The following is a 16,157-nucleotide window of genomic DNA, read 5'->3' on the forward strand; positions in this document are numbered from 1 at the left end:
CAAGTTAACACCATTTTGCTGATATTTTAAGGTAATTCCTCTGAAATAAAAGTGACAATAGACTTTTGTTCAAACTTTGTCCACTGAATATTTGTCATATGATAACTTCAATTTTGAAATAAAAAAGGGGGCTGCCCATGCTCATTAAGGAGCAGTGAGGCATTGAAAATGCCCCATTTTGGCATTTTTTAATGCTTATTATAAAAACGCATTCCCACTAATTGTAAAATCTTTGTGAGCCCAGACTCATAAGAAAACGCATTAAACTACAGTCAATACATTGTGTCGGACACAACTAAACATATTAAGTTTGATTCAGACAAAAAACTAAATCCTTGATTAAAATTTGAACTAAATTTCTTGACGTGGTTACCGACTGCAAAATAGAAAAGACCACAGTGTATCTGCTATTTTTCTTATTTATTAAAATTTCAGCAATAGAACTTAGATCAGTCTTTTCTCGCGCGAAGCTTATGATTAGTTGATTACAATGACTGGAAAAAAAATTGGGGTGCCCGTGCTCGTTGGTGAGCTAGAGCCATTTTTCAACTGAAAGAGCTCAATATCAAGGCAAATCCGTCATGTTTTCAATATGCGCGTGCACGAGCGCGCGCTAATGACGCCATAAATTATGCGCAGTAAGGATGTGCAATGCAAATGTGAGAAATGACCTTAACAGAGAGATCTTTAACTATCCCTTGTTGAAGGTTTACTGGAATATCTAGAGTTTCCTTTGTTAAAGTTCAATTACTTTCAATACTCCAGTTACTTATTTCCGAAAGTATTTTCGTGCCAAATTTGGTAAAATTCTAATGAGTGGTTTTTGAGAAATAGGCATATTTCCGAGAGTGCAAATTTTCGTTCAATCGCAATTTTTTTACTTACTACGCATGCGCTGTATTTAACTGGGTTCTTTCGGTAACAAAGAAAAAGCTGAGAATTGCTGAGTTCTTTTCATCTTTACCTTTTCTAACATATATTTGTGATAAAAGACTAAAGCCATCAATACTCTGCGTTCAATTATAGAGAAAAATAGCACTGCGGGTGTTGAGTAAATAAAATGATCGCTCTAATAAAGTGTATTATCGTTTGTCTCACGATGTAGTCACTTGAGATGTGGATCGCGACGTTTCGACTGCTTACTGCTAGTCTTCTATAAGGTCGACTGATTGCGCGGTATCATTTATATCACAAAGGTCGGCTGTGATTGGTGCATTTCGATCTTCCTATTGTTCCATTGTTCCGGCGAGTAGCTGTTCCCTCAGTGGTCCGCTGTTGTACCGTTCTCCTGTTGTTGTGTTTCTTGATCGTGGGCATCCATGCTTCAGGAATATCAATTCCACTATCCCTGTTGATGTTATTAGGGTGAGGTCTTATGTGAATAGCTTCCTTGACCCTACGTGTGGGTCAAGCAGTCGAAACGTCGCGATCCACATCTCAAGTGACTACATCGTGAACTTTTAGAATTCCTTGGAGGAACATTTTTATATTCACACTGACGTTTGTCGTGCACTTGGGGTGTAGGAGCAAGTCCCGGAGCAAGTACACTGGTGATAAAGCTGCTAGCAAAGTTTTGTTAAGGCAACCTGTTGTATTATAGAAAGTTTAAATGTGTATTTTAAATTCATTAAAGTTATCACAAGCAAGCCAGTCACAAATGACACTGACAATCCAATGAACTAGTCAAAACTCTAAGTGAACATGTGTGGTCAGGAGCATATCACCTGATGTGGTAACGGCGAAGTGAGAGCCAGCCACGATTGGTTTTGGCTTTATACTTCTTATGGGGCGAAGAAAATGTCGCGAGTGTTTTCAGCCAACCGAGTAGTGTTACCTGAGTGAAAACAGCCGTAACAAGGGAATCTATTTGTTTCCAATATTTACCTCTTGAATAGGACTTAAAATAAAATAATAATAATAATAATAATAATAATAATAATAATAATAACTTTATTTAAGTATCAAATGTATTTAGCACTATGAAATGTGCTAATTGGGGACACTGTAAATAAATAAACAAATACTTCAAATATAACATAAACTATTAAGAATCCCAACTCATCGTGGTTGGAGGCTGACCAGTTGGCTATTTACACAACGCGGTCGAGGAGTTGAACTCGGGGCTACCGAGAACAAATCCAGATAGTGGTAGGGCGGAGGATTTGAACCAGGGACCTCCAGATTTCAAATCCAGCGCCCTAAACCACTCGGCCACGCCGCCTTCATAATTGTGCCGGTTTATCTATTGTTTCGCTTGGCCAATTATTAAGAACCTAATAAACGGTTCAGGTTATCTGTATAGCACAAAGAACTGTCCCAGGGAATTTAAGAATGATGTATTAAATGCTTTTTTTCGTCAACGTAAGTGATGTAATGTAGGTAATATGTTGTAGATGGCAATGACGTTTTAATATAGAGTTAAAAAAAAGGAAATTTTTAAGGACTATTGACATTCCGAGTTATTCACATGAACATATTGCAAGTGTCACAGCTTTCTTCTGTACCTGGACTAAAAATCGCAGTCTATAATCTATAATCTATAATTATATTTAACAAATAAAGAAGCCTAAGCCGTATACTTCACTGTGATAAAACATCATGGGAATTTGAGAACACGAGGGAAATGTAGAAAACGTGAGCCGCAGGCGAGTGTTTTCTACATTTCTCGAGTGTTCTCAATTGTCCGGAGTGTTTTATCACAGTCTAATACACGGCTTAGGCTTCTTCATTTGCTTTATGATATAGATTTTACACGCACAAAACAATAAAACACGCTTTTTCTATGTTTTATATTTATTATGTTACATTATATTATATTATACTATACTATACTATACTATACTATACTATACTACATTACATTACATTACATTATATTATATTATATTTTAGTATATTCTCAGCTCCGACTATTGCATTTCTAGCTCTCTGATTGGCTCAAAAACTCCGACTATGAGCCATTAGTCGGAGTTTTACCTTATATGGAAAACAGTGCGCCAAGTTTAAAAATTTTCCGCTCTGTAAAATTGTTGAAATAAAAATCGGCGGCAAAAACCCGATTAAGAATATACTAAAACAATTATTCCATTCGACCTTGTTGGATATGAAGTGATCATAACCAACTCGCGCTACGCGCTCGTTGGTTATTTATCACTTCATATCCAACGCGGTTTCATGGAATAATTGTTAAATATTATATTATATTATATTATATGATATGATATGATATGATATGATATGATATGATATGATATGATATGATATGATATGATATGATATGATATGATATGATATGATATGATATGATATGATATGATATGATATGATATGATATGATATGATATGATATTATAATCTATATTTTAATCTATAATCTATAATTATCTGTACCTGGACTAAAAATGGCAGTCTATTGTCTATAATCTATAGTCTATATCCCAATAATTCTGGTAGCTGTATGACTTATTGGCCAAGCTTGGTAATGGCTGGATGTTGATCCGAGACCACTGCGCCAACCGCCAAATATTCAGCCCCGAATACCGATCACACCGGGCGTATGCCGAAGTATACAATACAATACAATACAATACAATACAATACAATACAATACAATACAATACAATACAATACAATACAATACAATACAATACAATACAATACAATACAATACAATACAATGCAATGCAATACTTTATTTAGACACGTCACGTCTCAGAGCTGTACAGGCTCGTTCAAAATACGTACGTGTATTCCTAAAATACAGACTTATTGGCCAAGCGTATTTTATTTTTACTTTAGACTTACGTATTATAAACAACAGCCTCCGTTTGGCGCGAAAACATTATCGGATATTTGTCCTTGGACATTATCTGTTCCTCGAGGCTCACAGTTTTCCTTGAGCTATACTCTCGGAACAGATAATGTCCGCACACAAATATCTGAGCGTATTTTCGCAACAAACGGAGGCTATGGGTTTTTTTAAACCATGCTCGACAAATACGGTAAGCAAAGACGTACTCTTTTTGAGGGGGGAGGGGTTATTTTTTAAAATTTCATGTTAGTTTAGTTTTTTAATTTATTTTAGAGTCATTTCTAATAAAAACAATTATCCCACTTGATGATTATATCCAACTGGAGATGTCTCGTTGGCTATCTATGATCTCATGTCCAACGCCCGCTCGTGGGATGATTGTTAACTAAAACCATACTCTAAGATATTTTGGCTTTAACACAGTGAACGCAGCTTGAGCTTCATATAATGCCGCAGCAAAAAACGATGCCAATATCCAGCCAGTCTTGACCGAATAAGCTTGGTCAATACAGGATTTATGAACCATAGGTCGTATGCAAAGGTGTTGACACACGACACAGGAGATCCGTCAACACCATCCTTCAACAGGCACAACCACCCACGCCCAACATCACGAAGGAACAGCAGGAGGCTCTTAAAAGCCTAAAAGAGGACAACTCCATCATAGTCCTTCCGGCCGATAAAGGTCGCGCCAGCGTAATCCTGGACGCTGACACATACCACGCAAAAAATGTCAGCGCTAATTGATTCCGGACCGTACCAGCTGCTCAACAAAGATCCGACAGATCGCTTGACCCGGAAGCTATCTGAGAAGCTGCTAACCCTGAAACGGAGTGGACACATATCAGAGGCGGTTTATAATAAGATCAGACCCCGACACAAACAACCACCTAGAATCTATGGTTTGCCGAAGATCCACAAGGCCGACACACCGCTTAGGCCAATTGTGTCGTGTGTCAACACCTTTGCATACGACCTGTCTGCTTTCTTGGCTAACGTATTATCTCCTCTTGCAGGTAACTCGAACTTCACAGTGAAGAACTCAACTGACTTCGCCTCCACCATCGCCAGTGAAGAGATCCAGGACCACGAGATCATGGTGTCTTTCGACGTAGAGTCACTGTTTACCAACGTACCGATCGAGGGCGCCGTACAAGCCGCGCTACAAAAAATGGAGAACGACGCAGGCTTGGCTGACCGCACAACACTTACAGCAGTTCAAATCGCGGACCTCTTGGATTTCGTATTAAGATCTACGTACTTCCAGTACAACGGATCGATTTACGAACAACGAGACGGCGCAGCCATGGGGAGCCCTGTATCCGCGGTTATTGCTAATCTCTACATGGAGATATTTGAAGAACAAGCAATAGAGTCCGCACCTTGCAAGCCTAAGATCTGGAAACGCTACGTAGATGATACTTTCACCATCCTGGATCGGGATAGAGTTGACGTCTTCCTGCAACACCTGAACAGTCAACAACCATCAATCCGTTTCACCATGGAGATCGAGGACAACAACAAGATCGCCTTTCTCGACACGTCAGTTTACAGAGAACCTGATGGCCGCCTTACCACCAGTGTCTACAGGAAACCAACACATACTGGTCAGTACCTAGCGTATGATTCAGACCATCCTCAGTCAGTGAAGCGCGGTATTGTTAAGTGTCTGTACGACCGGGCTAAACGTCTCGTGACCAAACCATCTGTAATGGCTGGAGAGAAGAAACATTTGTCATATGTACTTGTTTCTAACGGATATCCCTCCTCTTTTGTACAGAAGATCACAAAGGCACGAACAACTCCAAGAAGAGAGCCTGTCGCGGAATTTAAATCCACCGCCGTTTTACCTTATGTCCAAGGAGTTTCGGAGTCTCTCCGCCGCTGCCTAGAACAACAAGGCATTCGCACCGTCTTTAAGTCCGACACGACACTTCGGTCACACTTAGTGCTACCAAAGGACACCGTCAACCCGGCTAAACAAGATGGTGTTGTCTACAGGATTCCCTGTGAGTGCGGCAAAGTCTACATCGGGGAAACAGGGAGATCTATGCAGGAGAGGATCAAAGAACACGACAGGGATATACGACTCGCCCGTACCCAGACCTCCGCCGTTTCTGAGCACACCCACGAGACCGGCCACTATCCTATCTGGAATGAGGTCAAGTTTATTGATCGAGATCCTCACTGGTACACACGTAGGGTCAAGGAAGCTATTCACATAAGAATTCACCCTAACAACATCAACAGGGATAGTGGAATTGAAATTCCTGAAGCATGGATACCCACGATCAAGAAACACAACAACAGGAGAACGGTACAACAGCGGACCACTGAGGGAACAGCTACTCGCTCGAACAATGGAACAATAGGAGGATCGAAATGCACCAATCACAGCCGACCTTTGTGATATAAATGATACCGTGCAATCAGTCGACCTTATCGCCTGAAGAAGACTAGCAGTAAGCAGTCGAAACGTCGCGATCTACATCTCAGTGACTACATCGTGAGACAAACGATAATACACTTTATTACAGAAAGTTCTAGTTCTGACTTGGTTGAACATGTTGAGCGCATGTCTTCTAGCTCAATAACGGTTTCTAAACATGCGTACAGGGAGCCTATTATCAATGTGACCAATGAGTGACTCCCCCAGAGGTCCCGATTCTTGGTGCTAAGCAAAAGGGTCGTTGAGAAGAAGAAGGTAGACCGAGGGATAAGACCGTGGGACCATGTTTCGTCACCAGACACTGTCGCATTTCGTTAGTGAAAGATAGGCAACAGGAACCGCAACGTTTTCTGGGAAGAGGCCCATAATTTCACATGTTCCACAGTCCAACCGTTGAAGTGGCGCCTGAGGACTAACAATTTCATTTCATGAATAACTAACAATGCAGCAGGGACACACACGCTCTGGTATTGTCTGGACCCAGGACAGACCGATATACTTTAGGAGCCGACGGATTGGGCAATTTTTCCAAGCAAGAATTTTTTTTCAATGTCAGTTCCTTTAAGAGTTTTTTTTTCCGATTTCTTCCATATGTTTCTTTTCGGTGCTTTGTTTTGCACAATTCCTTCCAGGAAATTTTTTCCAACTTCGCACCTACCCACCCACTCCCGCAGCGACCGAGGCCCAGGATATAAGAAAGAAGCGGTCTTTAGATTTCTAACTATGGCTTCATGCCTCGCAAAGTTTACCAGCTAAGTTCAAGTTTAAAACGCGACACTTGATCACACTTAGGACACTTGCTCAAAAGAGAGCTCTGAAAAGAATTTTTACGCCGAGGTGGAACAAAAAAACACTTGATACAAATACAGATTCATCGTGTGATTACCATTGTTGGATTTTTATTTTAACATACATGAAAACAATTACAGTTAACTATCAGTCTTCTCAAAATCACCAAACAACCTCTAGCTTAATCAGTTGCTTTCTCTAAAATTCCCGCCACTGCCTCTTTCCAGTTTAATACTTTGTAAAAACTTGTATACTAAACCTACTCCTACAGTCAACTCAGTGCTGTAACCTAATTTCTGAAAGCAATTTCAAAAACTGGATTACCATGAAAGTTCAGAAAGTAGCCAAAGAAAATACGCGCACCGAATCGTTCAAATTCGTTTTTCCATAACTCGGTAGAAACACAGAACTAGCCGAGCTGTTGACGTAAAGATAGCGTGAGCAAAGAGAATTTATATTTTGATGATCGAAGTAAAAACCTTTAGTTGTTTTGTTTTTTCGCCGCAGAATTTTCTAACTGAAATGGAAAACATATTCTCCGTGTTTCTATCAATTTTTTTACAATAATTCCAGAAATTCTCGCGCTCTCATGCATTCGCTAAATTTCATTGTCAATATGCGGACAGACACATGAATTTATACTTTATGCGATGCTTCAACGAGCGAGAGCGGGCAATTCGTTATTGTAAAAAACAAATTGACGGCAGTGTTTCATGCGTCTGTCCTCTTATTGACAATGAATTTCGTCATATATTGTCAAAGTAGTCTGCGGATCCACAAGTACTTTAACAATGTTATGACGAAGTTCATGATCAATAACAAAACAGATGCATGAAAAATTGACGTCAATTTGTTTAAATAGAAATACTCGTGTTTCTACTCGTGTTTCTATTACACAATTAGATTATGAGCTCGAGATTTCTATTGCGTGATAATTGACGAGGTCGCAGACAGAATAGATAGTGACCGGAACGCAGATAGATTTATATTAAAACTTGATAGAAAGAGGGTGCATGTTTTCTATTTCATAATTGTTTCACGCTTAGATTTATTTATTTATTCCCTTATTCATTGATTCAATGGTCGATCGATTGATTAATTAATTTATGACTTCCATCGAAATGTACAGCGCCTGTCACGGGTTTTGCTGTTGCTGCCGATGTTGCTGTTGCTGCAGATTAGATACAATCTATCATCAGTGCAGTTCTTACTTACTCCTAGGTACAAACTAGTGTTATCGAGAAGCGTGTGTTTATAATATCTATAATGAGGTGGTTGCCATTCCTCATCAAACAGGAAAGCATCATCAGTTGAAGAGTTGCATCGCTCATTCTATGAAAGCAATTAAAAGAAAACAATGATCAATCAACACTCCGCTCAGAACAAACTCTCATTTTTTTATGGCTAACGAGATGTTTACTTGTTGCTTCCAGGAGTTGTACTCCCAGAAAAATTGGGTTTGGGTGAGCGGCCCGCTTCCAAAAACCCTCTCCCTGTGACCAAAATCTGCGATTTTCCCTCCTTTTTTAAGACCTGATCATGACCACCATTAAATCAATACCCTGTTTCAGACCAATGTAACAGGCATTGTTAAAAGATACCAAATCTACCCGAGACTAGAGTGCGAAAATCATACCCTATATGAAAACAGAAGGGCCAAAATTGAAACTCTATTTCTGACCAAAACGGGTAAAAAACCATACCCTTTGGGGTCGCACATACCTATATAGCCCACATAAGGGGCATATAGACACAGGAGACGGGTGTTTTACTGGGAAATACATCACTCGTAAAATTCATACAAAATCACATCCGGAACCCGAGTGGCGTATTTTCCATATCCTCGCTAGTGAAGAGGATACTAGTGATGACGTCATTTCCCGCTTTTTCACGGTGGCTTAAAGATATGAATTTATTTTCTTTTGTTTAAAACAATATTTTACTACTCGAAAATAACATTGTTTTATCTTTTTGTCAGCTCGTGATCGTGAGCGGGCGGAATTCAACAAATCCTGCAATCTGATTGGTTTCTGGAGCGGGCGGAATTTTCTCATCCAGACCGACACAGCGTGCGGAATCCGTCAAGTTGATCTATTTACGAGAACGAATTTGCGGTAATCGTCAATCTTTCGCTCTTTTTACACTCCCATAGACGATTAATCAACACAAGTTTACCTCTATTCACCTTTAAATGACAAGGAAAGTCACTCTAAGTAAATTCAATTGAGTTTTTTGAAGTTGTGAGAGTTTCTTTGGTTGTTTGTAGCTCGGCCCTGTAATGGCGCGCAAACCTGTGTCTCTCCCTGTACAATTTTAAGTAAAAAATTAGTCAATTTCAGTCGAGTTTACCTCTCCGATCGTTGCCGCATTTGAGAGAATTTCTGTGGAATACACTTTACGAATTTCTTCGCTATCTGCTACTCAATTTACAGTAGAAAAGTCTGATTTCTCAAACTTTGCACGAAATTTCACACCGGAAAAACATTTTTAGAGAACTTAAATGGTGAGCTAAATGCAACTAACATAAAGTAGCTCGGTATAAATCTGTTCTTTAACACATCTTTCTTTAAAAATATTTGTCTACTATCTGAGTTACTTGCTCGCTCGCTCGTTAGATTTTTTACGAACGGTTTCTGGAGTCTGTAGACAGCGCGTATGCCAATTCAGTGACAACGCTGCGTAAACAAACCCACTTGTAAGCCAATTTACCGCAAGAAAAAAAGATAAACATAATATTGTCCGGCTTAGGATCCGTCCGTTTAGTGAAAAACTGTGACCTCGGGCTTGAAAATGCTGCCCTCAGCCTATTGCCTCGGGCAGCAATTTCAAGACCTCGGTCACAGTTTTTCACTATACGGACCTCCCAGCCGGCCAATAACATATATATCTTCGCGCCGCAGTTTAATTTAAAAAAAATTAAAACAATTATTTTGCGATAGCGCGGCGGATGGTGCATGTACACACATTTGCCACCAGCCATTTAATGTCACTATCGCTACACTAAACAAAGCGAGTTTGGCTTCCTTCCATTTAAAATAAGAGAAAGGAAAATTTGAAACTCTAGTGCTGATTGTGTTTCTCTTCGACGGAAGCAATCGAAGGACAAATATCGACGCAGGCGGGCGCTATTGCGTGATAACTGTCCAGTGAGTTTTCACCACGTGACGTTAATTAACCAATAAAATCGCGCCAAAATTAATGGGTGGGTTATAAATACCTCTTACTAACCGAGTTCGAGGTCCGTACTGTAAGTTGCGGACCGAGTTTTTTTTCCCCTTCGATTTATGGCCCAAGCGCGAAGCGCGGGTCATAAATCGAAGGGGAAAACTCCTATAGGAAATAAAAGGAAGCCCACGCATTGATTTTCTCATGGTTATCGTGACTAGCGGTATTGCTCGTGGGCGCGCACACACGACGACGACGGCGGAGTCGAGCAAGATGGCGGCCAAATTCCAGCTAATAGGTTGACAGCAACACGTAGCCTTGGTTTAATTTATAGCGTACATCTTTACAGTTTGACATCCATGTTATGGTCAGTTGACACCTGTCAAATCAAGGTATCCGCTGACCAGTATCACGTGACCATGTCGTGGGCTCAAGATTAGAGCTCATCGACGTCACGTGTTTTTTGAAAGTGGCATACTTACGCAAATGTTATTCTTGAACGTTCCTTACGCGCAAATGAATGTCATATTGAATGACGGCAAATGAATGTCATAATGGTGATAATGATAGTGTATTAACCATAATGAAACAAATTTGAACACAAATGAATGGATTATTTCTGTAAATGAACAGCAAAAGGTGTATATTGAGGTATTTTCCTGATTATTTTTCCTTCTCTCCCTCGTCATCAACTCGGTCAGATCTCGAGCAAAATCTATCCCTCCTCCTCCCCCTTCACCTTTCTGCCGATTACTTTAATTGTTAATGGTATTTCATATTTCTTCTTTTAGTCGTGTACTGCGTGGCGGATTTTTGTCGCCCCATTTTTTATTCAGTAGGTTAATCGGTTTACATATATCAATGTGTTGTGATTCTGTTAGCTTTGATTTCATTAAACCTGCCACAACCGTGGCCAGATTTATCCAACATAGTTGTTTGTTTATTTTTTTTTATCTTTTTCTCAGCTCGTGAGCGGGCGGAATTCAACAAATCCTGCAATCTGATTTGTTCCGGTAGCGGGCGGAATTTTCTCATCCGGACCGCTACAGCGGGCGAAATCGGTCGAGTTGATCTATTTTCGTGAACGAATTAGCGGTAATCGTCAATTTTTCGCCCTTTTTACACTTCCATCGACGATTAATCAACGCAAGTTTATCTCTATTCACCTTTAAATGGCAAGGAAAGTCACTGTAAGTAAATTCAAGTGAGTTTTTTGAAGTTGTGAGAGTTTGTTCGGGTGTTTGTAGCTCGGCGCTGTAATGGCGAGTAATCCTGCGTGTCTCTCTCTATACAATTTTAATTAAAAAATGACTCAATTTCAGTCGAGTTTACCTCTCTGATCGTTGCTGTATTTGAGAGAATTTCTGTGGAATACACTTAACGAATTTCCTCGCTATCTGCTACTCAATTTACAGTAGAAAACTCTGATTTCGAGTCTTTCGCAACGACTGACAGAAATTGTTTTTGTAGTACAACTTCAATCTTTGCACGGAATTTCATACCGGAAAAACACTTTCGGAGAAATTAATTGGTGAACTAAATGCCACTACCATAAAGTAGTTCGAAATAAATCTGTTCTTTAATACATCTTACCTTGTCTAGTATCTGAGTTACTCGCTCGTTCGCTAGTTAGATTTTTTTAGGATTGGTTTGTGCACGGCGCGTAAGCCAATTCAATGACAAAGTTACGTCAACAAACCCACTTGTAAGCCAATTTACCGCAAGAAAAAAAGATAAACATGTTACTGTCCGGTTTAGGATCAGTCCGAAAAGTGAAAAACTGTGACCTCGGGCTTGAAAATGCTGCCCCAGGCCTGCGGCCTCGGGCAGCATTTTCAAGACCTCGGTCACAGTTTTTCCCTATACGGACCTCCCAGCCGGCCAATAACATATATATATCTGTTCCTTATCAGAAAGTACGTAACCGGAAATGAAAGCAGAGCTCGCGCAGTGTTGGGCCATGTTTTGAACGCATGCCTTGATATAAATAAATGTTATTATGGCTGTAATGTTTGTCTGACCGCACTTAAGATTGTCACCCTCACAGATATGGTTGTATAATAATGCAATTGATTATGAGTTCTCATGCAAATTCTGTTATTGAAAGGCTTTTGTTGAAAAAGGATTGCCGGTTCAAAAGTGTAAATGATTGTCGTTTCGTGACAACGAATTTTATTGCGACAGAAATGAAAATACATTTACAGCCAATGAATGTCAAAGGAAGGTATTGTTTATCGTTTGATGATTTCGAATGTTAACACATATGCAAATGTTATTCTTGAACGTGCTTTAGGCGCAAATGAAGGTCATATTGGTGTTAATGAGAGTATATTGACCATAATGAAACAAATGTGGACACAAATGAATGAATATTTTCTGCAAATGAACAGCGAAAGGTGGTAATATATAGAGCAAGCCTTAAAGCGGAGCTCCTGGACCGGATTGTTCAAAGCTCGATTAAGCTAACCCAGGATAAGCGAGAATTTTGATTTGATTTTGTAACTTTGCAGTCAGGTTTTCTGTATATTGTTTGGCCTTCTGTTTTGAGTTGTAATAAACTCAAACTACAAAAACAAAAGCAGTGAAAAACATTTGTATACAAGAAAAGTTTATGCTTTTGTTAACTTTAAACCCTGGGTTAGCTTTATGCAACTATTTACAGTGGAAACACATACAAGACACAAATTATGCCATTTTGGCCGCTATGTTGCGAAAGCGAAGCTATTTTGTCTAAAAAGTTTCGTCCCGGTAACTCGGGCTGGAGTGTTCATGTGGGAAAATTTTCATCCCGGTTGCCGAGATCTTTAACACAAATAACACAATTTGCTTGAGCGCTCACAATCAATTGCATTATTATACAAACATATCCATGAAGGTGACAATCTTAAGTGTGGTGAGACAAACATTACAGCCATAATAACATTTATTTTTGGAAGAGAGAATATCAAATTTGCTGAACAATTTATCCCTCAATTGCCTCACTATTGAGGCATCGTGGCAAATATGTTTGCATGAAACGATACCATCGTCCACATTTAGGCCCTAATTATCCTTTCCCTGTGTTCAAATAGGATTCTATTTCTTTGTGGCATTTGTGAGGAAATCTAACTGTCACTTTACATGTATCACATGTATACTGTAGTGCGCCCTCTGAGTTGTACGCAAAAAGTTCGTAAGAGCAAATGTCACGAAAAACCAAGCAAAATTTGAATTTGGCGGCAGAAGTCGAAAAATCGATTTTTCTCTCGTTTCGTCCACAAATAGCCCTTAGGTAGATATGAAACGTGATAGAGTTTTTGCAGCTCGAAGCACTTTAAATTCGAGAAAACCGAGGAAAACGATTTTCGCTTCGACGGTCACCAAAATGGCCGACGGCAAAGGCTTAAAATTAGTAATCTAAACTTAATTTGCGTTCGCGTGTAAAGGAAAACCAAAACTTATCGATACTTTTTCTTGAAAGACAAAGTATTCAGCTATCCAAAACAGGTTAGAACTTGACTTGAGCGCCATTTGAGAATAAACACACAATTTAAAAAAAAAATCCCTTTCAGTTTCTAGGTCGAATTCCTAATTTACGAATAAAATTCAGAGACATTTTTCGACATGTGCCATAATCCCAAATTCCTTGAAACTTCGCCTTTGGAACACTTTTATGTTGTTGTAAAACATGTTTTAAAATCAGCTCGGGTTATTCTTCGAGTGCTTTTTGAGGCCCGGCTGAAAAACCCCGATTTTACCTAAAACATCACGAAAAGTAAACAATGGACTTCTGCGTGTTGGTCTGAGGGCAAGCGGGTATAGGCGTTTAAAGTCCTTGTATTATTAGTTCCTTGTACTTAACACTGTTATGTTGTTGTAAGGCATGTATCAAAATCAGCTTGGGTTGTTCCTCGAGTGAATTTTAACGCGCCGCTGAAGTAACTGGATTTTAACGAAAAGATCCTGAACATCAACAAAAAGTAAACAATAGACTGCTTGGGTGTTTTTCGAGGCCAAGAAAGTCTGTTGAAGTAAAGCGGTTTAACTTCTTTCATTATCATATTTTCGTTCTGGAGGTCAATGTGCTTCTTTTAAAGTAAAATAAAATGATAACATGAGTTTATTCATGCAATCAAAAGTACCTTCACACACAAGAATTACTTCAATCTTGTTACGTTAATTAGATTACTGACAAACGGACAATGTGTAGATTTCACAGTCACGGCACCGCAATTCTACACAATTCAACCTGTTTAACTGTGTACATGTATAAATAAAGTTACAGAGTTGCATTTACTTCAGTTGAATATGGAAAACGGGACTACAAAGTTAATGCGAGCAGACGCTTATTTTCCAACCTTCTAATGTAGAACGTGTCCATTTAACACTGAGCGGAGAAAACAACATTGATCGCAAGAGAGACCTCCGCTGGCAATCCTGACATAGCAGCATTTATAAGTCTTAGGATTTTCATTCTATTCTTCTCTCCTTCGTGACCTCTTCTTGGAACGGATACCATGTTGGATAGCGGCAAATTGGTGTCACCCAACCTGTCTTTTCGTATCACTGCCAAATAGGTTTCGCTGACCTCTGACTTTCCTCGACAAACGGTGATTCGGGAAGCCAAGGAAGGATTGATGAATGCCACGGCCATTTTGTGTTTACAACAAAGTGATTTAGTTCCCAATCTTCCCGTGAGTATAACGGGAAGATTGGGAACTAAGTCACTTGTTGTAAACGCAAAATGGCCGTGGCGTTTTATATCAATCCTTCCTTGGCTTCCCGAATCACCGTTTACTGTTCATACATGAATGTGTGCCGAGAGTTGTACAAAAGAGTGCTTCTACAAACCTTTCAAGAGGAGTCTACATGATTAAATCGGCTTCGAGGAAAACAATGGTCAGTAATACAAAGAACATCGAAGTATGTGACGGTCACGCTCGACACAGATGAGGAACGTATAAATCTACTTTATATACAAACCTACAGCTGGAAGGAAAAGCTGGCAGTTTTAATGCTACCTAGGTTTCAATGATCGCTACAAAGGACCAAAACTTTAATCTTGAAGCCAGGTAAGAGATTTACGGGAATTTATCGGAGCACTTTACGAAGGCGAGTGTGTTAGTTACTCACTGGAATATTTTCAAAATTTCCTGAACTTTAAGCGGTCGTCAGTTTTCAAAACCTAGTGGGCAGACAAATTTTATTGTTGCTTTAAATAAAGGGACATTTATACTTTCTATTCATGTAGTTCAGCAGTTTCAAACAAGTGCCACATTTTTAAAACGTGCCTTCAAAGTAGAGCTATTTTCGCTTTTGGTTCAAAACTCGATTTAACGGGTAGAAAATCTTCTTTTAACCGTTGAAGGAACAACGTTGAATTTTAATTGCAACATGGCTAAACAAACTGCTATGATATATCTATAGTTGAAAAAAAAGGAATTGGGACTTTTGAACGAATATCATTTTTTTAGAGCGCCGGCAATATGTGCTATTTTTCCAGTTTCGGCGGGCATGAAACATGTGTCGAGCGGACCGAGCTTCAATCAATCCTAGAAAACTACAATTGGAATTTTTAATGAAATAAAACTCATTTTAGTGATTGACTAGGTAAGGGCTCCGAAATCCCAGCTTATGAGAAAAATCGAATTTTCGAAGTAAAATCAGTGGTCGGTTCTTATAGAGACAACCTCTTAAGAGCCAGTGCCCATAACTATGGACCAAACAACGGCACAAGTCGAAAAATCGATTTTGCTCATTTTTTGCCCATAGATTGGCCCTAGCTAGTAAACAAACGGACCATAGTTAGTTTCTGCTAATGCAGCTTTTTGGGGGAGAAAATTGCGAAAAACGATTTCGCCCCGATTGAGCTCAAAATCTACTTCCTGTTATGCTAAATTTTCTGAAAATTTGATTGCTTTGCGCGTCGCACAGCAGCCACTTGAGAATCTTTCAATGGTCTTT

At 39.5% G+C, this 16,157-nt stretch overlaps 1 protein-coding gene across 1 annotated transcript in view; it reads right to left on the bottom strand.

Moving 5' to 3' along the window:
• Window positions 1-8,153: 8,153 nt before the first annotated feature.
• LOC145499565 (uncharacterized) overlaps window positions 8,154-16,157 on the bottom strand; it is a 27,783-nt gene continuing 19,779 nt past the window's right edge. Inside the window, exon 4 of the mRNA XM_081479087.1 lies at window positions 8,154-8,381. Coding sequence (XP_081335213.1) covers window positions 8,154-8,381 — 228 coding nt within the window. The remainder of the gene's footprint in view (window positions 8,382-16,157) is intronic.

This window comes from Orbicella franksi, chromosome 10 (genome assembly GCF_964199315.1).
Source record: "Orbicella franksi chromosome 10, jaOrbFran1.1, whole genome shotgun sequence".
In the NCBI taxonomy this organism is placed as follows: Eukaryota; Metazoa; Cnidaria; class Anthozoa; order Scleractinia; family Merulinidae; genus Orbicella; species Orbicella franksi.